Source organism: Megachile rotundata, chromosome 6 (assembly GCF_050947335.1).
Source record: "Megachile rotundata isolate GNS110a chromosome 6, iyMegRotu1, whole genome shotgun sequence".
In the NCBI taxonomy this organism is placed as follows: Eukaryota; Metazoa; Arthropoda; class Insecta; order Hymenoptera; family Megachilidae; genus Megachile; species Megachile rotundata.
Window position 1 is genome coordinate 17871881 of NC_134988.1, and position 27401 is coordinate 17899281.

General features: G+C 42.5%; 4 protein-coding genes across 7 annotated transcripts; 2 read left to right on the top strand and 2 right to left on the bottom strand.

Annotated features, from left to right (window-relative positions):
- The first annotated feature begins 146 nt into the window (after window positions 1-146).
- On the top strand, window positions 147-7365 carry LOC100880119 (protein N-terminal glutamine amidohydrolase). The gene is made up of 5 exons (XM_003704143.3): window positions 147-350; window positions 488-649; window positions 3720-3873; window positions 3991-4261; window positions 4418-7365. Exons 1-5 carry the CDS (start codon window positions 244-246, stop codon window positions 4570-4572), a joined length of 849 nt encoding a protein of 282 aa, XP_003704191.3. The 5' UTR covers window positions 147-243; the 3' UTR covers window positions 4573-7365.
- Window positions 165-2615, bottom strand: LOC100880235 (isochorismatase domain-containing protein 2). 2 transcript variants are annotated; one of them, XM_003704144.3, is made up of 4 exons: window positions 2034-2615; window positions 1732-1875; window positions 1480-1665; window positions 165-1407 (listed from the first exon to the last, which is right to left on the bottom strand). In XM_003704144.3, the coding sequence occupies exons 1-4, from the start codon at window positions 2160-2162 to the stop codon at window positions 1255-1257; spliced, it is 612 nt and encodes a 203-aa protein (XP_003704192.1). In that variant the 5' UTR covers window positions 2163-2615; the 3' UTR covers window positions 165-1254. The 2 variants fall into 2 exon arrangements, with proteins under 2 accessions (XP_003704192.1, XP_012142774.1); XM_012287384.2 differs by having other exon boundaries at window positions 2006-2146.
- Window positions 7297-26018, bottom strand: pwn (calcium-binding EGF-like domain-containing protein pawn). Of its 3 annotated transcripts, XR_001096255.2 has the most exons (16): window positions 24662-26018; window positions 12752-13067; window positions 12352-12687; window positions 12028-12275; window positions 11118-11963; window positions 10728-10910; window positions 10447-10645; window positions 10133-10371; window positions 9928-10055; window positions 9584-9854; window positions 9295-9511; window positions 9100-9225; window positions 8812-9019; window positions 8389-8631; window positions 8077-8296; window positions 7297-7918 (listed from the first exon to the last, which is right to left on the bottom strand). XR_001096255.2 is itself a non-coding variant. In XM_003704278.3 (15 exons), the coding sequence occupies exons 1-15, from the start codon at window positions 24717-24719 to the stop codon at window positions 8189-8191; spliced, it is 3726 nt and encodes a 1241-aa protein (XP_003704326.2). In that variant the 5' UTR covers window positions 24720-26018; the 3' UTR covers window positions 7297-8188. The 3 variants fall into 3 exon arrangements, 2 of the variants coding, with proteins under 2 accessions (XP_003704326.2, XP_076389062.1); XM_003704278.3 differs by having other exon boundaries at window positions 7297-8296; XM_076532947.1 differs by lacking the exon at window positions 24662-26018 and adding an exon at window positions 13166-13766 and having other exon boundaries at window positions 7297-8296.
- LOC143264679 (uncharacterized) lies at window positions 16041-22308 on the top strand. The gene is made up of 2 exons (XM_076532964.1): window positions 16041-18119; window positions 22056-22308. Exons 1-2 carry the CDS (start codon window positions 16884-16886, stop codon window positions 22065-22067), a joined length of 1248 nt encoding a protein of 415 aa, XP_076389079.1. The 5' UTR covers window positions 16041-16883; the 3' UTR covers window positions 22068-22308.
- Window positions 26019-27401: the final 1383 nt, after the last annotated feature.

Consider the following 27401-nt stretch of genomic DNA (forward strand, 5'->3'; position numbering starts at 1 on the left):
TTCTATAAAAAATATTACAATGATAAATAATTATTATTTAAATAATATTTAATCCGTAAATATTTCGATTCATAAATATGAATAAAAATGGGATGGCAGATAGTTCAACTTTAACGTAGTCATGGAGTATATTATTGTCCCAACAGAAAAAGGCGCCAAATCTATTTGCAAAGTGGACTCCATAACAGTCATTTCTATCGTAGTGTTAATATCGGCGAGAAAGAAGAATTGTCTAAGCTCATCATGACTCTGATAAACAAAGCGACAGTATTGAAATTCGCAAAATTGACAGACAAAGCTCATACACCTACAAAAGGATCAAAATATGCTGCTGGATATGATTTAAGAAGGTACACAATTACGTTCAACTTTTTTCCTACGTAAATATATTTTACGCGATGACTCGGCTTTTCATTTGTTTTATGCTATCCGAGTAATAATCCGCACTGATATTATTAGAATTATTATTTGTATGTTTGTTCTACAGTGCGTATGAATATATCGTGCCGGCACGTGGTAAAGAACTAGTTAAAACTGATTTGCAAGTTGAAGTTCCTGAAGGCACGTACGGAAGAATTGCACCTCGTTCAGGATTAGCTTGGAAGAATCACATTGACGTAGGTGCCGGTGTTATCGATGCTGATTATCGGTAAGTTTTTAAAACTTGATTAAATCGCGAGATATAATGATAATCAGATACTGTGTACGTGTTGTATGTATGTGTGCAACTCTCCAAAAATAAGTGTGTTTCGTGAAAGGTGGGATGTATGTATGGATAGTCATAAAATATATTTACTTCAAGGACATTAAAATCACTTTTTTTTTTAATACAGTGGAAATGTGGGGGTTGTATTATTTAATCATAGTAATGAAGACTTTAAAGTCTTACCAGGAGATCGTATAGCACAATTTATTTGCGAACAAATCACGTATCCTGAACTTCAGGAAGTTAATAGTTTAGACGATACAACTAGAGGAGAAGGAGGATTTGGTTCCACAGGAACAAAATGAAAGAAAATACAAAAAGCATTTACTTTGTTGCGTATATATCTTTTATTTTATCTAATTGTGTTGCTACTATATTTTTGTATCTTTACCTATAAAGTATTGTTTTTCTAATAAATGATAGCAAAATGATAATGACCTTACAATTATTTAAGTCATTGTATACCTTCTATAAAAATATACTTACTCCATCAATTAGAAAAATAATTCATTTGTAAATGGCACAGTAACATTGCATTTTATCACAATTTATATTTTAGAAAGAGGTACAAGACCTGTATATTGTGATGGTGTTCTCACCAAGCTTTGTATATTCTTGAACTGTTTATGTTTTGCATCTGCCAATAGTTTAAAAATAACATTTTCTGAGGTAACTATGTGACATCCCATTCCCTTCATCCTCTATTAAAATAATTTAAATGTATTATGATATTCATTTTTCTATACTTATGTTTGATATTCTGTTACAATTACCTCTAATGCCAATAGTCTATCTTCTTGGGTACGCGAAGAACAACAATCTGCAACAGTGTGCACTTCAAATCCATTTTGTCTTAAATCAATTGCTGTGTTCTCCACGCATACATGACTTTCAATACCAATAAGGATAACCGAATCTGGTTTCTGACCAGAGCAAATTGTAGATAGCTCTTTGTTTATCTAAAACAAGTAAAAGAGTTATTAAAAAAGACATTAAATATAACTAAAACTACATAATACTCATACTTCAGGTGTACACATGCTAAATTGAGTCTTTTCAAATGGTCCTTTGGCACCAGAGATATCAAGAGCAGAAACCGTTTTTCCTAAACCTTTTGGGTGTTGTTCAGAAACAATCATAGGAACATCCAGAAGTTTCAGTGCGTTTATCTACACATACAAATATATAGATTAATTATACATATGTAAAATGTGTCGATTACATAACCTCACATTTTTGTAAGTGTAACATCGCGACGTAAAATATTTAATGCTATTAAACCGTATAAATTTTACATACATTGATAGCATGCATCATCCATATTTACCAGTTTCGCTGAATTTTGCGTGATTTTATCAAATTCGAATATCGCCTTAGCGAGTCTTTCTTGCATGTCACATATTAGCAGAACACTTTTGCCTTGCTTTAAAATTGCCCTGGCTGCGTTGCTTGCCATTATTTGTCACGTAATACGTAGAAATGAACGTAGGAAAACGAAACAAAATTGTACCGAATCGGTACAGTGGAGGACCAGTTATGAAGAGACGAATTTTTATCTCCGCGATTTCGCGTTTGTGACGCACGCGATATTATTCTACAATACTCAAAGTTCACGGTCAATCTTAGCCTTACTAACTTTAGACGCGTTGCATTTGATCGATTTCAAACGAACCCTCTCGGTGCGCAGCGACACAATTAAGTGTAAAAGGACACTTTAATAAACATTGAGCAACACAATGGAATACTTCGGTCATATAGCGCTCTGTTTCGCAATACCATTAAGTTCGAAACGATAAGTCATAATAGACAATGCGTTCTGGTTCAACGTTTTCTATCGATTAAAATCTTTCAATAGTTAAAACGTTTTATGACAGCTCTAGAAATTACTGTCATCCGCTACAATTAATACGCTCTTTATGCGTTATGAAATTGTGATATTGAAAAGGTTACAACCAACGACAGAAAAAATAAGAAACAACGATAAAAAAGATATATTCAAAGTGGTTGCTCGAAACGAGCATGCATCGACACTATCAATTTGTGCAATATCTTTTCTAACGTATCGTGATGCGTAAAGTTTAGTGATTTAAATCGACTGGTTCGGCGCGTGCGTATTGATGCAGCGACCCAGGTGCGAGTTGGACAGAGGAAGGCCAGATAGAATAGCAGCGACAAGCGGTAGTCAAACAATGCTGTTCCGAGTAGTCGGATGCATAGGGTCGTTTTGAGTTTATCTAGCTGATCAGACTGATCTTCGAGCTGTCGGTATGATGTACGCGTACGGTTCGGAAGAGGAATTGTGCACGTTCTAACAATTCAGGCCCGTGTTGCATCCGATTCGCAGATTCTGTAGTGTGAGCGAGTTTGTAAATAAAGAATGGCCGGAGAACCTCGTGAGACCGGGCACACAAAGCCGCTGGTGCAGCTTTTTCCAAAAGCGTCAGAATGCGTATATACGAGTTGTTATTGGTAAGTTATTCGGCGCAATTTCCTCGAAGCCGTTCAAACGAGGGAAACAATCGATTTTTAACGAATAAACGTGTCGTATTGCGGTATACACCGCTACGGATCGATACGTTGCAGTGGTACAGAGACGGCAGTGCGATATGCTGCCGCCATCTTTGATACAAACGAAATAACCACGAATCACGGTGCACCGTCTGCTCGACTTTAAAAAATCCCGCGCATACCGTAGCCTGTTTATTGGTAGAATCGTGATTTTGCTTTTGTTATCGTTAGGTCAGCGGGAATATACGAGTCCACGCTCGTTTTTTTAATTAATAATGCATGCGTTACCGATACTTCGCACAACATCGCTGCCGGCGATATTCATTTTCCGTGCTTTGATTATTTCTTTCTTTTTCCTAATAATCAACACGTAGTACACCAACAGGTCCTGTGCACCTTTTATGATCATATCTGTCTATTCGCGTTATTACCACATCGTATCTTCGACGAATTAAACGCGCGTTTCAACGTTAAAGTTCTGCAAGAACAAACTATGTCATTTTAGCGAGGAAAATGTATGGAAGCTCTGTCAGGATGTAGCCACGAGACACGGATCAGAATTGCAACATTGTTACGTTGCTTTCGTGAGCAACGCTTGGCGAAGTGTACCGCTTTGGCGACAACGGGCAGGAAAGGACGAGGATAAGCTCGTAGTTTGGGTCAGTCAACAAATAACAAACAAAAGTGCCATTTCACGCTATAGTGCTTGCGATTGTCTCGCTTTTCATTGAGATACCTTTTGGAATGGATACCAACGTATCTATTTGTATCCATAGGACTTCCACGTAATCCTTATCTACGCACCCGATGAAAGAGCGGTCGTATACGATTTAGATAGCGTGTTGCCGTTTCCCACGCATTTCTGGAAATACGCGATGGAAACGTTTAGATCGGACGAAGTGGTACCTCCCGAACATCACAGAAGATTCAGATTGGTACCAGCCAGCGTGTACTTGAAAGAATTCGCGTCGGATCGGCATCACATGAAACGCGAGGATGGCACATGGATCAAGACACCACCGGATTATCCACCAATTTCAACACCAAGTATGTTCATCGAAACTAGATTACAGGATACGAAGTTTTTGAAATTCATTCTGTAACTTTATAAATCCTGAACCTTTCGTTTCGTTTTAACTTCGAAACGATTTCTCTGTTGACCGCAAGTACACTGCTCTGTTTTTTGTTTTGCAAACGTTCCAGCGTGCAAGGATAACTTGGATACCTTTATTAACATGGATCCAGGGACCGGTTTCGGGATTCTATTGACTTTAGAGCAATTATTCGACCGATTTCATAGGCCGAACGCGAACGCATCTGCTCCTCGTACACCTCAGCCTCAAGCAACGCCGACTTAAGTAAACTGCTAAGTAAGTTCTGCAGGATAACGATCGTTTCCTTCGATTTCCATTGTCAACATCCCGTCGTATGGCCTAAGGGAATTGGTTAGGTGCATATACCTTTGCCAGTCGATACATATATCGGGTTAAAAACAAAACATTTTTCACGATAACGTTTGCCTGATCGTTGTTGCTAATCGTTCGAAGTCGCAGTCGTGCGTTTCTACAGGCAAAGGTAGATTAATTTCGAACCGATCGATTGTTTTTACCAGACATTCCTGACTTTACACGATGTTTGTCCTTTGACTTTCTATCTATTCGGATTATAAGTTGATTGAAACATTATCGTGTTCGCTTATGTCGGTATAAAACGCAACTTCTTACTCGAATAATTGATTTGGCTTGAATCGCGTTCGCGCCGCCTGCTTTTCTTCTCGATAACTGTATACGCCGATTACATATACCGATACGTTTGTTTCTTTCCATTTTAAAAACCTTTTTTGCAGAGCCTTACGGAGACAAGACTAGTTTCTGTTGTATGTTACACGTGTTACGCTCGACCATATGTATATTCCAAGTTATCATTCGTGGTTTTATATATACAAATGTGTATATATATGTGTGTGTATGCATACATATATATATAAGTGTTCTCTTGTCTTCGTACCATACGTTTACCATTACGCGTGAACCTTTGTCACGGCTTTGCTCTCTCAGTGGTATTTATCGTTATGGTTAATTGTGTCAAAGACTGATGTATTTACGGACAATTTCCAAAATCGACGAGAAAGAAATAATCTTTTTCCCGAACGATATCGTATCTATTTAGCTCGCGTCCTTGGCACAGACGCGACTAATGCGCTTATTATTAATACTACTATTATTTTTATTATTATTATTATCGTGCAATTTGATATATACATAATAGTAAGGGCAAGAACTTAATCTTTGCGATATAACCGTAATATATTACGATTATTGTAATTCTTGTGATACTTTACACTTTCTACTTTGAATACCTACGCTATACTTGTCTACTGTTTGTACTAAAAAGAAAAGAGAAAACAAGATGAAACAACTGATTCTTAAGATGATCGCGTGTTCGCTCGTTGATTCGATTTTTCTCTTCCTCGAGCTGGATTTTAATTAGAATCGAAGAATTCGATCTGGAGTGGCGTGCTCCACATGACCAAATGTCAACATCGAATGAATTTTGACAACGAACGTTCGAAATCTCTGAAGCTAGTATTCGTGATGCCTGTATGGTGGACTGTTTGAAGTTGCATGATATATTTAACCCTTTCGTTGCGAGACATTTCGGTTGAAAGTAAAATGAGTTAAATGAGAAGAGGGTTAAATAATTATCCGGCATCCGATATCAAATAGCATCGGGCTAAAGATAGATTTATTAGCGAACTCGCGCTATCTCGTTTGGAAAAGATAATCAACGAGCGAATACAATCGGACTATCGATTCTTCTGACAAACCAAAATGTTAAGAGAAAGAGGAATCGACAGTCTAGGTCGATAGTTTAAGAATTCGTCCACTCTTTGCCTTCCAGAATCTTTCACTAGATCTCTTTGTCTTTATCATCAACATGTGTTTTTTCTCCGATTCACCTATATCATATATTTACTATATTTGCATACGTACTTGTAAGCAACCGTGTTTGCGACTTGGAGACAGCTGATCGAGCGTGATCAGTGACGCGGGAACCAGTCACGTCGCTTTTGCACGAACATTGTACGTGGAAAAACCCGGGACCGATTTTTTTAGCGTGTAATACCTTCGATTACCAGAGTATAGAAAAAAAGAAAAGTTGAAAAAAAAGATCTAATCTCTCTATCGTTCAAACTATTACTAGATATATATCAGAAGAAATTATTATATTATCACGAGAACGATGATGGTTATTATATATACATATATTTACCAATATTCTCATATTTATTATATTGATATATATATATATTTAATTATACTGTATCAATTTCGATACGTCGATGGGAGGAGGTTTGGTCAGAAACGTCCACGTTCGGACGACACGTCCTCTTATCGGTTTCATTCTGCGATATTACATGTTGTACGATTTGAAAAGTTCACACGAATCTTTTATCACGATATTCGCATGTTGACGAAGAGAATTGATGAAAAACGAAGAACGACGATACCTCTGTTCGATGATGAACTTCGTCTTTCGAGTCTATGATAAGTTACAAACGAGTGGAATGCACCATTCGTCTCAGCTTGAAATTTTATCAATGTACTTTTTCAAATCTTTATAAACGGTGACCATTTATGCTCCATGGTCCTGTCTCCTCTTCCTTGGTCGGGTGCCATGTCTCTATATTTGATACAGTGAGCGAAGAAAACGAAGAACGAATGCTTCCAAATGGTAATCGAAGTTCAATTATCGGTGATACCGATTTCACCGGCTGTTTCTTCTTTTAAATACTTTTTATCGGCGATAATTTTACTCGTTGACGAACCGTTTTTATTCCCCCCCGATACACTACCTCCTTTCTTATTTTCAGCACAATCGATTTTTTCTAATCTCTGTTCGACGTGTTTCGCTTAACGAAGCTAACTGTTTGTTGATAACGATACAAGGGTTTTAACGTTTTTGCTCATTATGCGCACAGTATTTTCCAGCGTACTTTCGATGATCCGATTAGAACACTGTTGAGATATTGTACCTTTAGGCATCGGAGAATTTTCAAGGAGAAAGCGACGACGCGCATGGATTTTCAAATGTATATTGTATTCAATTTGCAAAAATATATAATGTATAATTACAGAAAAGTTACATAAGTGAATGATGGTATTTGACACCCTAGAATGTCACTCTCTTGCGCATTATCGAGTATTATTCTTATCATTAAAATTTTATATTGCTCTTTTGATCCTTGCGTTCGCTCTGTTTCCAGAGGGAACTACGAATGCTACGTTATTACATTTTTCTTTCATTTTTTTTCAATTAAGTTGCGTAATGTAACTTATGTTACATGGTATATCGCTTATCGGTTCAGCGATAAGTATCGTAGAAACGACGATGGTAAGATAACACACGATTTAACAAAGTAGTAACGTTAAGTTGCGGCCACCTTTAGTGGATGCTTATCTCTAATCTGTGAGATATAAATAATTATCGACGATTAAAGGTAAAGTAATAAAAAAGAGCGATTGCTTCAGTACTAGTCGTTCGATATGCACCTTTCGTTTCACTAGGTTCGTATAAACCAGCCTTGGTATTTTTGCAAGATGTTATATCGAGGGTAACGTTAGGATAATAAATATTCATATAGTAACAAGTAAGTAACTAGGAATTATTAGTAATGCTGATACCTTACGTCGACTTGAATAACTATGAACAGAGAAAATAATATTTTCGTAAAGACTGCAGTATGAACGTACAACGTACACAGGTGCATTAATTTCGTTGTTTTTCAATTTGTTTTTTTTTTATTCGATATGTTAATACTATAAATATCTAGATTTATTTAAACAATTGACAGCACTCACAGCTTCGAATAAAGTAAAATGAACTCATTCTCTCTTCAGTTTTTCTCGCTATCGTTCTTTTTGCTAACAATTCTGTCATTCTAAACGGTACAGTTAGTTTTTTTTACACGTTTCACGTTCGATAATACGGCCTGTAAGTAGACATCGGAATATTGTTTTTCGATAAATGGTGCACGTCACCTTGGTCGTACTCCACGTCATTGTAAATCCCGCTTTGATTCTGAAATAGAAGCGCCATTGAGCACGAAACAGTGCAGGAACGAATGGTAAGGTTGAAAATCGAAAATGAAATATCGAGAAATCGATTCTTACCGCCAAAGATGATCTAGATCGCGGCCTGGGAACGTGAAAAGCACTGTGCTGCGGAATCAGATCGGCTCTGTCCTTATCCTGTGGCTCGGAGTCCGAGCTGTCGGGATCAGGTTGGTGTCTTTGTCGTGGTCTTGGTGGTGCTTGAAGTCTTGGCAAAGGCACCGGTGGTAACGTTCCATGAACGTTGAGTGGTGGGTACCCAAACACGGCGGAACTCGGCCGCGTTGGTCCCATGGGTTCCGTCTGTATATACAAGATAACGCTGAAGGTTTTGACAACTCGTCGATAAAATAAAACACTACGTACAAATCTTCAGTTTCAAGTGCAAATAAAGGAAAGTCTAAGCTAAGCCAACATTAGCTTTTCAACAGCAAGGTCATAAATTTAACCCCCTTCCTTCGACCTATCAACCCTATAACTTACAGCATATACGTTAGCAGTCGCCATATGGTCACCAAAATGTGCCCACATGTAGGGTGGCAAGTTAGTCGGTGGTCCTTGTTTCACGGAAGCGAGAGTTCCCACAGAACCTACCCTCGCCAAAGTTCCTGGAAGCGTTCCAGGGATACCTCCCTGAATGTAACCGTATACCGGAGAGCCGACCGATTTCTGTTCACGAGACCACCGACGGCTATAGCACATGTAAAAAGTAACGTTCGATTATTTTGCTTCGTAAAAATAATTCTTGCCAAGATGTATGTTTACTGTTACCTCCACATGACCAGACAGACTAATGTCAAGACTATAATGATTAAAGCTGCTACGGAGGCTCCTATCGCTACTCCCAGAACCTCCCCATCTACTTCGCATTGAGCACCATAGTAATTACCAGTGCACCTTCGAAATAAATGATCAATATAAGTACAGAGTACTCTTTTCTGCTAGCGAAAAATTTGATTCGCTTACGTGCACTGCATATGATCGCCCTGGTAAGAACAAGAGCCTCGATTGTTGCAATAAGTCGAAGGACACGAGATACAAGTCCTACCAGATTCGTTAGGATCATCCTTGTGAGGATCCTTTAATCCTGGATTGCAAGTACAAGTAAATCCTCCCCAATTGTTGGTGCAAATTGCCGAGGAATGGCAGTCGTTCAATTCCGACGAAGCACACTCGTCCAAGTCTACAAAGAATATAAATCGATCGTACTGTTTTGTAAAATATACGTATGACTCATGCGGTATTTTTTGCTGACCTTGTAAGTTCGATATAGATCCAGCAGGACTATCGACGTAGAGAGCACTGTTTCCTATATTATTGCTCCTTCTATGAATAACACCGAGCAGATGTCTCTGCAACTCCCCTGCTAAACTTGGTCTTATTGTTCTCGGTTCGTAAGTGAGCTTCAGGGTTGCGTTAACAAAGACACCCCCTTGACCTTGGCTTATATCCCCTTGATACACGCCGTTGATCAAGGATCCCATGTATTCGTCCGAAAACGGTGTCATCGACATGGCAGATTCGATCTAGAAAGTTTCAAACCTCGTTACGAATTTCCTATGTTCTTCAATTATAAAGCACAACGTTACTTCGACTTACAGCTCGATTTGCTTCATAGGCCAAAGTCTGGTAAGGTTCAGAGTCTTTGTCCGTAAATCCTCGGTCCCAGACAACTTTCCTGTCGTAAATTTTATCCACTCTCATCGACACCATGATGCTAATGATTTCTAGCAACAGAAATTACTGGTTGAATCTAGCTTGTTTCGATCGAATTTGGTTTAAGTGGGTTCATGATTATACGAACTTTTACACGGTAACGAATGTTGAAGCCTGGCATATCCTGGCTTACAATGACACGCAGACACTCCTTGAACAGTTGCACACGCCTCGTGTTGACTAATGTCGCAAGTGCTGGTGTCACCCACGATACACGTGTCTATCCTAACGGGTGGTTGAGTGGGTCTTCTGTGGAACGTAGGCCTTCGTATTGGACCACTCGGCCTTGGGGTCGCTGTAGGAGGATCAGGTTGTGGTACTGCAAACCTTTACGGGAAAAACGAGTTGTTTTTATTTATTTATTTTAAGATGTACATCAACGAAAAGGTTAAGGATACCAACCCTGTGCCAACAACGGCCGGTGATTGCGTTCTGGTCGGCTGAGGCTGAGTTTGCACGTGCGTCGAGGTTCGATCTGTATTCTCGAATAGGTTCAAGTATGTTCTTTTCCCGTCGATGCTGACGAATCCTTGACCCTCGACCGCCGATGTGAGAATCACGTCCGCATTTCCCGCATTTACCGGTACTCTCACACCTTCCCCTGTTAACAATGAGCAGTGGATTATCGATAACACCGTGTACACGTGAAACGCGGCGAAAGGGTTAAACGCATGAATGTTTACCAGAAGTCCCACCACCGGGTCCTTGAATAGCCGAGACCGTGACATCAAAAATATCACCGAGAGGTGGATGTCTCGGTGGTGCGTAAGGTCGTTGAGTAGCCAATCCTTGGGTGCCCGTGTAATCCAAGGTATCGTCAAGGACTATCCCAGGTCTGGGTCGATAAGCATAGCGATCCGCCGGGGCTACAAAGGAAATTAATCGAGCATGATAGGCCGTGCAAAGGAAATTAACACTTTGACGGTCGCGAGCTTCGTGGATTCTACGACCTTTGTAATTTTATTTGCCTTTTTATATTTAAACGAAACCTAATTGTAGAAATGCAATCGGTAATTGCTACTCTGCTACCGTTACTCTTACTCTATCAAAAAAGATTCTAGTACACATCGTACCTGAATTTTTTGTAAACGTATTCGATGCCGTCGTATGAACTACACTTTTATCCAGAGTCGACGAACTTTTCGTAAAAATCGATGGTAAAATGTCTGTCGGCGTTGGCACATTCGATACAGTCATCGTACTTTCAAAATCGGACGATTTGCTCGGTTCTAAAGCCACTGTACTAGGCGCAATTGATGTATAACTTGCACTATTATTCTCGGAGATTGCGGTCGATTGAACGACTGTTTTTGTGGTTGTAGGTTCGATTACATGGACTGACGAGCTGGTCTCGATATTCAACGTGGACGTAGAATAGGATTTTATCGGGGTCTTGGACATGCTCGATTTGTTGATGGATTTTTCGTTGTTTATACTGGAATTGGGTCTCTGGGTATCGGTGATTTTTATGGATTTCGTAGGTTTCAATGAAACTTCTAGCGGTATCACGGGCTTCGGTGAATCTTCCTGTTTCGTGTTACTTATTTTTTTCACATTGTTCGATTCCGTTGTCGACGCATTATGATTCACTTTATTCTCTTTAGACGGAGATTGATGTTTGTTCTCCTTTTTCGTGGAACTTCCTGATTCAGGATTTTTCGTAATATTCTCGGTAACTGGTTTCTCCGTGGTCTTCGCATCAATTTTCGTCTTTTGATTATCACCTTCCTGATGATTCTTGGTTGCGTTCTCGGAAATGTGCGGGGTGGTTTCACTTTGATCTTTCTTTGTCGAAGGTTCCTCCGTCGATGGAACGTCGGGTTTCGTGTTTTTGTCTTCTTGTTCTTTCTCCTGATTGAAAACGGATTCTGACGATGGAGGCAGCGGTTTGTACGGAGGTATTGGTCTTCTGTTTGAACCTGCAGAAACGTTATATAGTTAAATAAATGTACACAAATAGAAACTCACGATCGAGATACTCACCAGGTCGATTCCAAGTCCAGGGACGATTTCCTTGCGGTACGATTTGTTCCGGCAATGGAACACCGTTCACAAACGGTCTGATTGGTCTTTCTGGCGGCAATTGGTTGATCAAAGGTCTATCGGGAGCTGGTGGTTTCTCAAAGGGATAAGGATGATCCGGCGGAGGAGGAGGATTCATTCCAGGTGTATCGAAATCCGGTGGTAACGGAGGTACGTCAGAAATTCTTGGAGGCCCCCTATTGTTGATCCTAAAACAGGCATTTATGTATTCGTGGATTGATCATAATCGTCGTAAACGTGTACAACTAGTGTAGTAAGTCTAACCTGGTAGCTTGAATCGGTCTGAGAGGCCTGACCGTGTTAGCGGCGACGTTCACGTTTCCATTCAGCAGTTTGACGATACCCGTGATGATGTCCTGTATATCAGGATTCGCTTGTCGATGTCCTGGCGAAGCGGTCTGCAGGATAGGCGGTGGAGCGTGCTCGCTATAGATCCTGGGGATCTCTTGGCGAGCTCGTCTTTGTTGATCCATTGCTTGCAAGTAATGTGCCTGTTGGTTTGACACTCCAGCCAATTGGTGGGGCTCCGACAAGAGTTTTGGTCCCTGCGGAGCCCCTAGTCCTTCCCCCGACACGGATTCGCTCGTTGTCGGTGTTATACTGTTAAGAGAATAAGAACTAGTAGCTTCTGACTTAACGAAACTTTGAGTTTTTAGAAACATACTGATAATATTCGCCAGGTTTCACTTCGATGTTGTTCCCGTCTATGTGATCGACGTGCTTCGATGACGTTAGCTCGTCGATGGATATGTCGTGCCTCGTATTTCTTTCTTCGAATTTGATCTCATCTTTGTCGTAGCTATTGATACTTTTCGAGCTTTCCAGTTGAAACGCTGGAACGGTTCTTTGGAAAATAGGCGATTCATCACGGTGAGATACGCTGGACGTCCTTTCTGGACCCGTGTACGAGCTGGCGCTAAGAATTATGTCTTCTTGAGAGGAACGAGAGGACGTTCGATCGTTCTGGATAGCCGATACACCTATGCAACGATTAACAATGATTTATAAACGAAATTTAGATGATTATAGTAAAACATATGCAAATGAATCGTTGCAAACAATACGCGACGTTAATTACTCGCACAAGAAGGATACTCCCTATCTGTAGTATCGTTCATTCCATCATTAGCAACTGTTAACGCGCTTTTCCATCTTCAAAAGCAAAGAATCACCGCGAAAAAGGAATACAGGCCATATAATTTCACGTTTCCTCGAACGTTCGATCGATCGATCGTGCATTTAACTTAAATCAGCCGGTCGAAGCCGTAAGAAACTTGTCGATAGCCATTGTGGAAGGGTTCGCAAGTCGATACCTGCAAAAAATCGCGAAGATCCATGGACGATCGGTAAGGGAAACGGTACTCGAACGGTTGACATTCTCGAGGCCAGTATCGAGTGGTTTGACCAACCGTGGACGTGACGAGTATGAAATTACTACTACTTATCTCTTTCCTCGTCCCTCTTTTATTCCATCGACATTCTTCGCGTCGCACACCTTCCGCTTTCTGCGGAGAGAGAGAAAAAAGGTTCATCGACATCGTCGATATTCGACCAGCCTTTTTGTCTGGAATCAATCACGGAATCCTGACGAAGAGCCTTTTAAATGTTTCGTCCCGTGGATTACGCTTTATTACGCAATCAAACTGTTTACGATCTATTCGGAGATCGTAACCCGTCAGTCGACTCATTTTTCGACGAGAAAACATTTTTCTGTTCGTTCGTGTCGTACGCCTCGAGTACTGTCCACATTTTTATTTACTTTGCTTCAGGATGTATCGTTTTAAAAATCGACTCAAAATGAGTCCTTAAAAGGAAGTAACCAGCGAAGCAAGTATACGGTTTCCCATATCAGGGGAAAAGTATCCTACAGCACACCGTCGTATTCGATGCAAACACATTGAAATTCCATGGCAAGATGGGGACAAGAACAATGGAAGATTTCCATGCAGCGATTCAACGACGCGCGAAGCAATTTAAGTGAAACTAAAATTTGCAGCGTGGTCCGTGTACGTGTAGATCATAGTCAGACGATAATAACGATTCTGGCCGTTCTAAATATCGCGTGAAAATCTGAAATACTAACCGAGATAATTAATCGTTTCGATCGAAACTGAACACGGAGTGCAGCGTACAACCACACGCGTTTCGCTTCGATCGAACGCAGCAAGCCACAGACGAACGACACGTTGTTCAGCTTTGTCTCGTAGAAAGTGTGCATATTATAGTATCGTTTTCCTGCGGACTTTTTCCTTCTTTTTCAAACCTTTCACCGTCTTTGACCGACTGTTTCGTGGAATGCTTTGCCTCGAGACAGTTCCTCCCGTTAACGGGATAACGAGAGCAACGGTCTAACGGAGCACGTTCGTTTCGTTAAATAATGCTATATAGATAAATGAAAAATTTCTTACGTAGTTTCATCGATAAATTGAAGCACGATTTTTATCGAGATATTTTGCGCGGTTTTATACAATCTGGGTTTAATGTATTTTTTAACCAGTACCTAATTAACGCATCTATGGTAATTATGTACATGTATGCTTGAAAGACTTCCATTTGAAAGATATTTATTGGAAAATTTAGCTACGAAGATGACGAAGCAGTAGCAAAATGAAGAAATTTTAATAACGAGATTCTGGTGGTAATTGCTCGTTAAGAAACGTACGTAGCGACACGAATTTTCAAACAGTTGTTCGTTCGCAACCGTAATTAAGCTGACCGCTGGTTCGTTCTACTCGCCGAACATCATGCTCTCGATGTTCTCTGATACGCTGGAGAAACACCTCTATGGAAATTAAACTTAACAGATGCAGTTGACGAGACTCGAACAGCCGTTTAGGAAAAAAACGAGAAGATTAAATGCGAGAATGGCAGGGTACCTCGTGAAAACTTATATATTATCCGTAACAGTCCTTTATCATCATATATATACATGTATAATCAATTCGTACGAGGATTACGATCTCCTGATCCGAATTACAGTTACACACCGTGTCTCGATTCATTTTTGTTCCTTTTCCCTTGCGGAAACCGTACAACCATTGTTGTTGCGCTACGACCACCGTGTTATCGTTAAGATTACGGTGTTCGTTGTAACCGAGGTTACAGTAAAACAGCTAACTTAGTTTCCGAGGTATGCATTACGCTCAGAATAACGAAGATGCTACGAAACAGCGTGAGAATCTGGGTAAATTATGACGCAGCCCGTATCTCGGAACACACTTGCTGAACCGCGCGACAAGCGTGATCAATTCGGATAAAGATAATGCAATAAAATTACCGCGTTGAGCGCCGTATGAACCTCTAATTACCATTCTGACCATTAAAAAATTCAGTTAATATTGTATCGACCATACAGAGTACCAGTCTAAAAAGTTTAACTGATCGTATCCTTAATAATTAGCGTTGTAATATGACTAGCTGTACACGTTCGGGTTCGCTGCAGCTTTTAATGGGTTAACAATTAACTTGTCAACACTCCCAATAATTTTGTTGTAGCAAGTATTAGGATTAAAGTTATGGAAATTTAATTAACAGTTCGCATTCTTGACATCGCGTGAAATAGACCCTTTAAGATCTCTCCAGATAATAAGATCGACGAATCAATTTTGTAACATATTTATTAACAAGACTTTCGTTTCCTATTTGAATCGAAACATCGTCTAAATAATAATTATAAACGCGGCTCGCATGCCGCGAACGGATAACGGTGTTTGCGAACACCATAACCTTCCTAACGTGAGAGCATGGGATCCCGTGAGAATGTAGGTGAATTGCATCGTTGATTCTGTCCCAACCAGCGAGGAATGCAGTCTGTTGGTCAGGTTCGAAACTCGTGTCCTGAATCGTTCAGCGGGCCCAAGGCTCTTTCCTGTGTCTGGCCCTTCGGGATAATCAACTGCCTGGAATAATTAGCAACGCGAATTTTAACAGCTTCAGCGATTTCGCTGTCTAGTAGAATTCACCAGGACTTTTCTTCGATACTTGTTCAGCTAAATCGACGAAATAAAGACTTGAGCATTTTTGAAGTCACCGAGTTTCATGCAGTGCTGACGTCCGAATCTTGGATTCGTATTAATAGCATCTTCTAGCGATTATCGAACACTGACCTATAATGGCTAGTACGATAATTTGTAAAGGAACGATAGCAACGTTTAACGTCTCACTCGTGAAACTTTGCACGAGCCACAGTTTATAATATTTTTTCGGTGAAAGATTGTCTTGACACGGACGAATAACTTGGAGAAAATGCAAGAGCTCGCGTGAAGTTCGTGGTATACACAGCGTGCGGCTCACGAGGTAACGAGGTAACATAGTTTCTGTGTTGTGTACAAAACGTCCGTAAAAAATATTACCGTGTAAGACGTGTGGAAATTTCCTGCGACGAAACCGACAGGACTACAGGCAGGGTATGGACAGCGTCAGTTGTCACCCCCACCCACGTCTGTAGGACTAAGACGTACGCTGCAGGGCTAGCGGAACGGGACGGGCCCTCAGAGTCATTAGAACGTCCCAAACGGTCACACGCGTCAATAAATTGCATTTTCCATTGGAAATATATTGTATACAGTTTATTCAAACCTTAGTGTAATAATTCCTTAGCGCATCCTTTTCGATACGTATTTTTCCCTGTTTCTAACATATCAGAAGTGGGATTACCACGTGTTCGGTGTTGCGTGTGTGGGTAACACGTGTGACAGGAATATACCTGGCGAACAAAGTGCGAGACTGTGAAAGCCGTACGTGCTGTTATATATATATATATATATATACAGTTCCAGATAGTGTGTGTAGTGAGCATGAGTGAGCTGAGGGAACATAGAAGCCGTACGCGGTATGATTCGTGTGTAACGGAACGTGAACGTTCGAGGGAGAGATCCCAGCGTGTGCGCTCGAGGGACGATTCGCGCGATTCGGGACGTGCACGCTCAGGAGAAAACTCGGGACGAGTGCGGGGAGATTCGCGTGAATCTTCGCAAGATTCGCGTGAGTCTTCGCGAGATTCGCGGGGACGTTCGAAAAAACGGTCGCGAAAAGGAAAGGAGACGAAGAATCATGGCAGAGCGGATCGCCGTCGTTCAGAGAGGCGATCGCGGGATCGATCCTCCCGAAGGGAGAGGGGGGGACGTTCGCGAGAATCGTCGCGAGTTAGGTCGCGATCACCATCGGTGTCGCGGAGGTCTTCCACGAGGGAGAGTGCGACGGTGGAAGCACTGCTTCAGACCGTCCAAAAATTACAAGAAGAACTGTGTAATGCGCGGTATAGGCCGGCCGCGCAGGAGCATTTAGTGCCTTTATTTGATCCGGCGGACGATAAAGCAGACATAGAAGTATGGGTGCGTGACGTGGACAGGATTGCGAGGCGCGGGGGTTGGCGCGATGAAGATATAACGTGTTATATTGCACGCCAATTGCGGGGGCACGCGCGGCAGTTTTTCGATGAAGAGCAACGGCGTGATCCCACTTGGGAGATGCTGAAAACAGCGCTCGTCGCTCGCTTTAAAAAATCCCTGCCCTTCAACCGGCTGTTCAGAGATGCTGCTAATTACACAGCTCAGCCAGGGCAGAAGCTGGGGGACTATTGTTTCAACAAATTGGCCAAGCTGAGGGCGTTAAAGGTGGACATTCCGGATGAATTTCTAAGGGATGCAGTAATTGGCAGCATCGGAGACGAGACGATCGAAAGGACAATACGATCGAATAAATATATGAGTGCCGACGAATTGTATGCGGCCATGCGGGAGATGGGCACGATGCCGAAGTCGGACGGAGTGTCAGTAGCAAAGATGTCGCGGATTTCTGATCGGGCGCCGATATCTGTAGCAGGGCCGTCGGGGGTGCGGGCCGCAAACAGAAAGAAGCAGCCAGGTGATCAGTCAAAACACACGACTAAGTTCGTGTGTTACAACTGCGGAGAAGAGGGGCACGCTGCGAGGACCTGCTCGAAGCCGCGGCGGAGGTGTGCGAGATGTCAAAAAGATGGGCACCTGGAGCGGTTCTGCTACGGAGCGAAGGTAGCGGTTAATGTAGTACAGGTGAGTCCCGATAATAATAGTTGGGTGATGCACGCCCGAATTAATGGAAAAAGGGTCCAGTGTCTGTTGGACACCGGCAGTGCGAGGACTCTTATTTCCAAGGCGGTTGCATTTCGGTTGGGTATCAAGATGGTCGAGGGACCTTTGATACAATTGCGGGGTTATGGGAGTTTAGGATCCTGTAATCGTTTGAGGGCGGAAGTGACGATACAAGTCATGGAAGCGATCGCCGATGTCACTGCTATTATTGTCGAGACAGAGGCAATGATTTATCAAGTAATTGTGGGGCAAGATTTCATTGGTCAGGACCATGTAATTTTGGTCAAAATGCGGGACCGGATCATTGTCAAGGAATTATCGAGCGTTGGGGTTGCGCCACAATTGATAATAGATGCGTATGCGACGGAAGCGGTAATTGATTTGAGTGCGTTAGACTGCGGCGAGATGTCGGAAGAAGACCGAATCGGTTGTATAAAAGTCATTGAGGAATATAGCGATCGGGTGACGACATCGATGCGGTCGTTGGGTAAAACAAGTTTAGTTAAAATGGATATAAAATGCACGACAGATGTACCGGTCGTTTATCGTCCATATCGAATGGCTGAAGTAGAGCGTGTAGCAGCGCGGGAAATCGTAGAGGAGTTGTTAGAAAACGGAATAATTCAGGAGTCTACTTCACCATACGCGAGTCCTATTACGCTTGTAAAGAAGAAAACGGGCGAGTATCGACTCTGCGTGGATTATCGGCGGTTGAACGCGGTTACCATTAGGGATCAGTATCCTCTCCCGTTAATTGAAGACCAGATAGATCGATTGGGAGGGTATCGGTATTTTACAGCAATTGATTTGGCTTCGGGGTATTACCAGGTAGCGATGGGCGAAGAAGCTATACCGAAAACAGCTTTTGTCACTCCCGATGGGCATTATGAATTTCTACGAATGCCGTTTGGGTTGACGAATGCGCCAGCTGTTTTTCAGAGACTCATAAATACCGTGTTAGGGCCGTTACGAAACTCAATTGCTTACCCGTATATTGATGATATAATTATCCCGTCGAAGACTGTGAAAGAGGGCCTGGAGCGTCTTCGTTTGGTATTAGGTCGACTGCGTGAAGCGAATCTTACGATTAAACTTAGTAAGTGTTCGTTTTTGCAAACAAAAATAACATATTTGGGACGGGAAATTAGTGCGGATGGTGTAAGGCCTGGAGAATATAAAATCACTGCCGTTCTCAAGATGCCGGACCCTAAAACCGTTAAGGAGGTACGTCAGTTCTTGGGTCTAGCCGGGTACTTCCGAAAATTTATTAGGGGTTATGCAGGTCTGGTTGCTCCATTAACCGTGCTTACGAAGAAGAATACACCGTGGACTTGGGGTGAACAGCAGAAGGCGGTTGTCCGTACTGTAAAGGAAATCTTGACGACGAGACCGATTTTAGCTATCTTCGACAGCGCAAAACGGACGGAATTGCATACAGATGCGAGTTCGTTAGGACTAGGGGCAATATTGTTTCAGTATGCAGCTGATGGTAAGCGGCAGGTAGTTGCATACTTTAGCAAGCAAACGACAGTTGATCAGCAAAAATACCATTCGTACGAGTTGGAAACTATGGCTGTTGTACTTGCGTTGCGGTATTTTCGGGTGTATTTGCTTGGTATACATTTTACAGTTATCACTGACTGTAATGCATTGCGTACCACGTTTACTAAGAAGGATTTGATTCCGAGAATTGGACGGTGGTGGCTGGAAGTCCAAGATTATAAGTTTGATATTGAGTATCGGCCAGGTTCAGCGATGCAACACGTTGACGCATTGAGTAGGAACCCAGTGCAAACGGTTGATGTACATCCTGTGGATATCACCGAGGCTGATTGGATTACGGCGGCTCAGATGCAGGACGAACAACTTGGACGGATTCGGGAAATTCTAATAGACAATATTCGTGAGGGCGAAACGAAGCAGTATTTTGCGGATTATGTAATAAAGAAAGGGAAACTTTGCAGGCGGTTGAAGGACGGACGAACACCATGGGTGGTACCACGTGCGGCGCGTTTTCAAATTTGTAGACTGTGTCATGATGATGCGGGGCATTTAGGGCTTGAAAAGACGCTTCGGCGTATTCGTGAAAACTATTGGTTTGCGGGCATGAATGTTTTCGTGGAAAAGTATGTGAATGCATGTTTGAATTGCGCGTACTATAAGCGGACTGGGGCCCGGAGACAGGGAGAGTTACATCCCATAGAGAAAACGCCGGTACCTTTTCATACTTTGCACGTGGATCATGTTGGGCCGTTCGAGAGAAGCAGGAAGGGAAATCGGTATTTGCTGGTTATCGTGGACGGATTTACGAAGTTTACGGTGATAGAACCAGTGAAGGACACGAAGGCAAAACGGGCAGCAAAGATACTCTTGGACATGGTGCATCTTTTTGGAGTGCCTCATCGTATAATTAGCGATAGAGGGACAGCTTTTACGGCTCGAGCGTTTCAGGTTTTCTGCAGGGAGTATGGCATTCGACATGTGTTGAATGCTGTAGCTACGCCTCGAGCAAATGGTCAGTGCGAGAGGTATAACCGAACAATAGTTGCTTCGTTGGCTGCTACGATGGCAGGGAAAAGTCCTGAGCAATGGGACCAAGAAGTAAAAATAATTCAGTGCGTTCTGAATACGACGCATAATAAAGGTATCGGAATGACGCCAATGGAGGCGTTAATTGGATGCAAGGTGCGTTATCCGGCAGAGGGATGGATTTTGGAAGAGGTGCAGGACGGAATTGAGCGTATGGATTTGAATGCGCTTCGGGGGAAAATATCGGAACACATTACGGAAGATCAACGTAAGCAGAAAGAGCGTTATGATCGGCAACGGCGAGCGGCAAGGAAGTTCCAAAAAGGAGATGTTGTACTGATTGAAATTACCGCTGATCAGCCGACGGGAGACAGTCGGAAGCTTCATGCGCGTTTTAAGGGGCCGTTTCGGGTTGTTACGGTATTGTATAATGATCGCTATGAAGTGGAAGATCTGAGAGAAGGGGGTCGCCGAGCGAAAACGGTTGTGGCTGTCGATCGAATGAAACCGTGGGTAGCGGCTGTAGAATAATAGAATTATAGAATAGTTAGTTTTGTTGGTCAACCCCAGCGTGCGTGTATAGTCAGGTAGGAAAAGAGGATTATTTACTGAAAGATTTGGAGGGTTCCAGGGCACTACAGCAGGTAGGCGGCTAAAGGTTGGTCGAGGTCTGTTACGAAAGGGGTGTACTTGGAATAATTAGCATTGAGTTTATATGTTGTTGTGGTTGTGATGGAGGTCACAACATGACAAAGGAGTTGGTTGTTGTGTTTGTGATGGAGGTCACAACATGGCAAAAAAGTTGGTTGTTGTGTTTGTGATGGAGGTCACAACATGGCAAAGAACTGGCTGTTGTGTTATGATGGAGGTCATAACATGACAAGAAGCTGGTTGTTACAGTTGTGATGGAGGTCACAACTGGGTGGAACTCGGTCGTCGTGGTTGTGGTGGAGGTCACAACCCGATGGACAATTGGGTGTTGTGTCTGTGATGGAGGTCACGGCATAACATGATACATGCGGTCATCACTGAGAGGACAGCGGGTCAGAACAACTTCAGTGGACATCGCTGCGTCGAAAGATAATGGACTAAGGAAAACAGACAAGAGGTTGAATCCGGACTGAGAGATGAGCGGAGTTCTTGCTTGGTGGGAAGACTCAATCCATAGGCGTAGCGGGTCGTGGAGTCATAGACATCACATTCAGGCGGGAAGGCTGCGTCTTTCTGCTGTCCAACTGTGATATGACTAAATGGACATGAGTGCCATAAATTTTATTTAATTATTGTTAAGAAGGGTTTTACTACTTGAGAATTAAGTTATTTGAAAGATTTGTATGTCAATGGGGCGTGTTTCTGTTTATGTTCTAGAAACCGAAATAGATTATTTGCTCAGGGATGAGCAAGTGGGGCAGGTTGGCCGAATGTAAGACGTGTGGAAATTTCCTGCGACGAAACCGACAGGACTACAGGCAGGGTATGGACAGCGTCAGTTGTCACCCCCACCCACGTCTGTAGGACTAAGACGTACGCTGCAGGGCTAGCGGAACGGGACGGGCCCTCAGAGTCATTAGAACGTCCCAAACGGTCACACGCGTCAATAAATTGCATTTTCCATTGGAAATATATTGTATACAGTTTATTCAAACCTTAGTGTAATAATTCCTTAGCGCATCCTTTTCGATACGTATTTTTCCCTGTTTCTAACAACCGGTTCTAGATACCTTCGATTACCCGCCGGGATATCTATGAAGCGATAATATTTACCTATCACTGAATCACATTAATGGAATTTCGCGTGAACAGGATTAACGACCTTATTTCCCAGTCTATTAATTCTCATACTGATTGCTTCCAATTGCCTTTAATACGCGCGATTCCATTCTTCTTTCTTTCTTCGATTAGTTACGTTTCATAGTCGATTAAAAAGATAGCTCCAAGCCAAAACGAACAAAGAAATTATTCCACGATTTCTATTTCGCAGTATCATCCCCCATTCTACTTTCGTGTATCATCGTAACACTTTGTAAGATGCTGCAAATTGGGTCGTTGAAATCTGTGACGCAATTCTAACAACGATACGACTTCGAAGCAAGAAGAAAGAAACGTCGAAGGGGGTTTATCCGTGGAAGACCGTAGACCGAGCTATGCGACGGTAACTCGAGGCGGTAACGGCAGAGTTAACGGTACACCATTCCAGCCCAATATTTATTCTTTTCGCTGGTGAACACGACATTTGGTAGCTCCATCCTCGAGATTCGACAGGTGTCGAGCCGACCTTCGACACGTGCTTCTCGAGACTCGTTAACGCGTTCCCCGCCACGTGGAGCATATACGATTCGCACCCAACTTTCTGTTCCGATGGTTTTTTGTCTCTTGAAAAGATAATTCGTGTGCCGATCGCCGTCAATCGCTGATGATCATTTTTATAAAAGTTTTTGCTCTTTACCGCGCAAACAAAATCTCGAACAATGAATCAATCGACTTTCGTGTTCTGTTCGTGACACTTTCACGACAAACGCGTCGGGGCGAAAGTCGAGTGACGAAACCCCATGCCGGATACGTTTCTTTGTGGTGCGGTTCATCCGCGTCGACGATGACGTTGAACGTCTCGTGTAAATTCCTGCCGTTGCGTAAACCAGTCGAAGGAAGTTACAAGTTGGGAGAAGAAAGTTCGTAAAAACCGTCTTTGATTTCGTTTGATCGCATCGAATTCTGGTCGACGACCCGAGGACCTTGATCATCGAAACCGCACCTAGTATCCAAAAAATGTCCAATTTGCATAGGTCAATGAACCGTTTTAGTCCACGCATTCGTTACTCGATGTCGAGGTTCTTCGTTTCAAAGTTTCACCTTTTATTCCGTTTCGTATCGACAAACTGATAATGTGGAAATGATTATTAGCGCTTCCGAACGAACGTTTTAATCTAGGATGTGAAAATCTCTGAGTAAGAGGTACGTGCCAGGACACGAGTGCGCGTCATGTTTGCAGCTTTCTCCCGTGTTTCTTTTGAAACGCGTCTATAACGCGTGTTTCTTTGAAATATCGTGTAAAAACATTTATACGAATTTCGTCTTGAAACTACTCGAGTTTTATTAACGCGAAGCATATTCAATGGAGACCCTGATACTTCCGTACGACGAGAGAAATTAATTACGGCGAGCTTTGCCTCACTTTTGAATATTTATATTCGAGATAACTCTCCACAGGTCGACGAACCTTTTTCTCTTTTTTTCCTTTCCACTACACTCCATGAATTCTGGTTACAATGTTATACCGCACACGCTGAATTCTCATAGTAAATTGTTTATGTTCTTTGGTCGAGCCGGATGTGTACCTACTTACCTATCTACATCGTAGTAGATAGTAAATCATTGCCAGTTATCAGTTTCCGCTATAATAACGAGTCGATTACTCGATCTATATAATTATTCGCGTGAAACGACCCCTTGGCTATGTGCTAAGGGTGCAAATATTCCTAAGAATCTTTTACGAGCTTTTGTTACTCATTGAAAAATATCTGTTCTTTGACCGTAGCCTGGTTGACACTCCGAGGACGGTGTTTTATCCTCACGATCTTGTCGTTCGAACGTCAAGAAATTTTCGACAGAGGTCAAGATACCGGTTTAAAGCTCGACCGCACGTGGCTGCTTTGATAAAGTCCGATCAAACAGGTTCACGCATTCATTTCTCGAGTATTTGCATCGTTATTCGACTGGCGACAGATGTTAAGCGACAATACGTACTGCAATACGCTGGTTTCTCCAAAGATAGAAACTCGGGCGAAAGTTGAGTACGCTAATTAGGTTAGAAATCGTGCCATTGTGCTGAAAAAGATTCAAATTCTATTCGATAGGTATTTGAAACGCGAAACTTTTCATCGTCACAACTGGAACGGTCGTATCCTCGTTCCGTTACACCTGTATCTGCCCTTCCATGCACCTTACGATCAACCTTGAAAGCAGCATCCACTTACCTAGAAGAACTAACAGCGACAAGATCACGAGGACCTTCGACCCCCCGAGTTCTGGCATCCTGGTATCCTTGAACGTTGTGGTCGAACGGTGTTTGCACCTCCTGATCAAGGTCAGGCTAATTGTAAAGAACACTCGAAAGAAGTTCTTTAGCGGCTCTGGTGGTGGTTGGACCAGTCTTTATCGTTGTAAATCGTGCCACGGTACCAGCCGATCGCCGCCATTTTGGATCGCGAACCTATGCCGAGTAAAAACGTCGAGCATCGTGAAAACTCGAATGCCCTCGTCTCGCCATTCTTTCCTTCCTTCCCTCGTCCAATCTTTCTCCCGTCGATACTTTTCTTTCTTTTTTTTCTTCTTCCTCTTCTTCGTCCGTTTGATTCGGTCTCGCACTCTCGCGCACGCCGGTTGACCTACTTGGCCGCTGCTAAGTCCGGTGTGTTTTCGTGTTTGTGAACAAGAACGAGTCAGCTTTTTCGGCCAACGTGGTACGTCTCACCTTCTTTTCCGCCTTTCTCGCGATCTCTCCCTCGATTTTCGACTTTTCCCCTGACTTTCTCGCGCTTTTCGGCTTTCGAATCGTTAAGCTTACCAACGTTTCGACATCGTATCTCGCTTATGCGGGTTGATGTCACTCACGGACAGTCGTGTCCTTATTACGGCTAGACGTTTCACTCAAATTTCCGTTTTAGAACCTGAAATATCGGTTTAACGCGACTTTAATTACATACTCCGACTATTAACGCTCTTATCCTTCTTGGTCTCTACATGATTTTCGAAGAATTTACACCTACTGTCACAAAAGTAAATCGATTTAACGCACTGCTGGTTTATTTAACCTCATCGAACCTTCGGAAACGCGTTGACGAGTTGACACAGAATTACCACCGGTACACAGCTGTATCCGACTTTCGAATCACTGGACTATGATCAAATTCGTCCTCCATCGAGATTTCGCGATACTGTATCGGACAATTTTCTCGATGAATTTCGTTGAAAACTCGAAGGAGACTGAATGAAGAACGAAGACCTTCGAGAAGCTTGATCGAGTTTCGTTCGAGGTTCGCTTCACGGTCGTTCACACGGGACTGGCTTACGGTGAGGACGGTCATACACGGTTTCTCCCACTTTAACTATGCCATGCTACACCATGGTGCACTATACTACACTCTTCAGGACTATATACGTCACGTCTTGGTAGCTCGTTTCCACCATGCCAAGCTCTATCGTCCACTCGACTCCTGTTCTCCCCTCTCTTCTCCGAAATCTCTCTATCTCCGTTTCTGTCTCACCTTTCCACGATTCTGTCCTTCGCAAACCTCCTTCCTCTTGGACGGTTTTTACGCACAAGCCTTACCTCGACCTACCTTTCGATTCTTTCGGGACTCTGGTCTTCTCAAACTTTATCTCTTACTTACTCCGAGCTTCTTATTCCTTTTCTTCCTTTTCCGTCTCTCTGTCTGCAGTTTCTTCACCGAAGCGTGTCTACCTGTACAGCGACCTCCGCGAAGCGTCCATTTTCCACCTGCGCCTCGTTCTCTTGCCTTCCGTGATTTTAATGTCGCGAAAGGGAAACCCAAAATTTAGTCGAGAGAAGATAATCCTTCGAAAACAACAGCCTAGATTTCCCTTGCGAATACGGGTACTTGTGCAAGGTGCACAAGGTATGGAAGAGCTGTGCACGTGTGCAGATAACGGGATTTCGTAAGCAGCAGTCAAATGGAAAAAATCAATACGTCCTGAATGACTATGGTGTCTCTCGAAGGTTTGTAGGGATTTAGATAACATTTTGATCCTTTCGTTTGTAACGTCGACCATTAGAGAAATTAGGATTGCCGTACCGCGTTAAAGGGTTGTTACCGAGTCGCTTTATAATCGAATATGACTGTGGCAGCTTTGCAGGATTCATAGGGATTCAGATGGTACTTTGATCTTTTTGTACCGACATCGACTGCGGTGAAAATTAGAATATCTACAGGATGACGTAAGTCCATTGGTTCACAAAAAGGAGAGCATCGTAAATACCAGTCGAATCGGCAAATAAATTTTTGATATTATCCTGTGTTCGATTTACCGATAACTGCCGATGAAATTGAGGAACTCGAAGAACAAATCTCTGAGAAGATAATCAAGGAATGAACGTTGTTCGCGGATCCTTATGAAAGAAAAGGAGCAACGGAACGAATCGAAGCGGTCCTTTTTGCGGGATTTCGAGGGTCCATTAACGGCTTCGAGAAACTCTGTGAAATAAGTTTAAAAAGATACGAATTTCTCGTGGATCTAAGAAAATTGTAGACTGTTTAGAATGCCAGATGCTTAACGCGTATTTAAGATCGTCCGTTGACGAGCATTTTTTGCAATTACAGCAATTTAACGTGAGAGTTGCGAACACACGAAAGTTCAACAGGTGTGAATTTTCTTAAAGAAGTTTCTCTGGAACGTCTCGATCGTTCTTCCAAACGCTGCGTAATGTTGTCGGCTGTACAGCAACGACCCTTCGTTTTCTTCTCCTTCTTCTTTCTTCGTATGGTCAAACCAGACTGGAATGCGCGAGTCTGTCTTCTCGATCAGTCAAGCAACATTGGTCTTCGGGATGTCAGGTTACTGTTGAAATTGCATCGTAATCTTTGGTATCTTTCCGACAAAAACAATGCGTATCGAATCCGAACGAATTCCTTCGAAAAACTTGAACAATTCTAATTAAACACGTGTACACCGATTTCTGGATTTCTTCTCTTCGAA

What these genes read in the sequence shown, in the direction of transcription:
- LOC143264679 (XM_076532964.1), top strand. Translation starts at nt 16,884, where the DNA reads ATGAGTGAGCTGAGGGAACATAGAAGCCGTACGCGGTATGATTCGTGT.
- pwn (XM_003704278.3), bottom strand. Translation starts at nt 24,719, where the DNA reads ATGCCAGAACTCGGGGGGTCGAAGGTCCTCGTGATCTTGTCGCTGTTA. An exon ending in CCTATGAAGCAAATCGAGCT is followed by an intron (nt 9,855 to 9,927) that starts GTAAGTCGAAGT and finishes GAAACTTTCTAG; the next exon opens with ATCGAATCTGCCATGTCGAT. An exon ending in GATCTAGATCATCTTTGGCG is followed by an intron (nt 8,297 to 8,388) that starts GTAAGAATCGAT and finishes CTTCTATTTCAG; the next exon opens with AATCAAAGCGGGATTTACAA.
- LOC100880235 (XM_003704144.3), bottom strand. Translation starts at nt 2,162, where the DNA reads ATGGCAAGCAACGCAGCCAGGGCAATTTTAAAGCAAGGCAAAAGTGTT. An exon ending in TTAGCATGTGTACACCTGAA is followed by an intron (nt 1,666 to 1,731) that starts GTATGAGTATTA and finishes TACTTGTTTTAG; the next exon opens with ATAAACAAAGAGCTATCTAC. An exon ending in ATAGACTATTGGCATTAGAG is followed by an intron (nt 1,408 to 1,479) that starts GTAATTGTAACA and finishes TTATTTTAATAG; the next exon opens with AGGATGAAGGGAATGGGATG.
- LOC100880119 (XM_003704143.3), top strand. Translation starts at nt 244, where the DNA reads ATGACTCTGATAAACAAAGCGACAGTATTGAAATTCGCAAAATTGACA. An exon ending in GCTGGATATGATTTAAGAAG is followed by an intron (nt 351 to 487) that starts GTACACAATTAC and finishes TTTGTTCTACAG; the next exon opens with TGCGTATGAATATATCGTGC. An exon ending in GTTATCGATGCTGATTATCG is followed by an intron (nt 650 to 3,719) that starts GTAAGTTTTTAA and finishes ATGTCATTTTAG; the next exon opens with CGAGGAAAATGTATGGAAGC.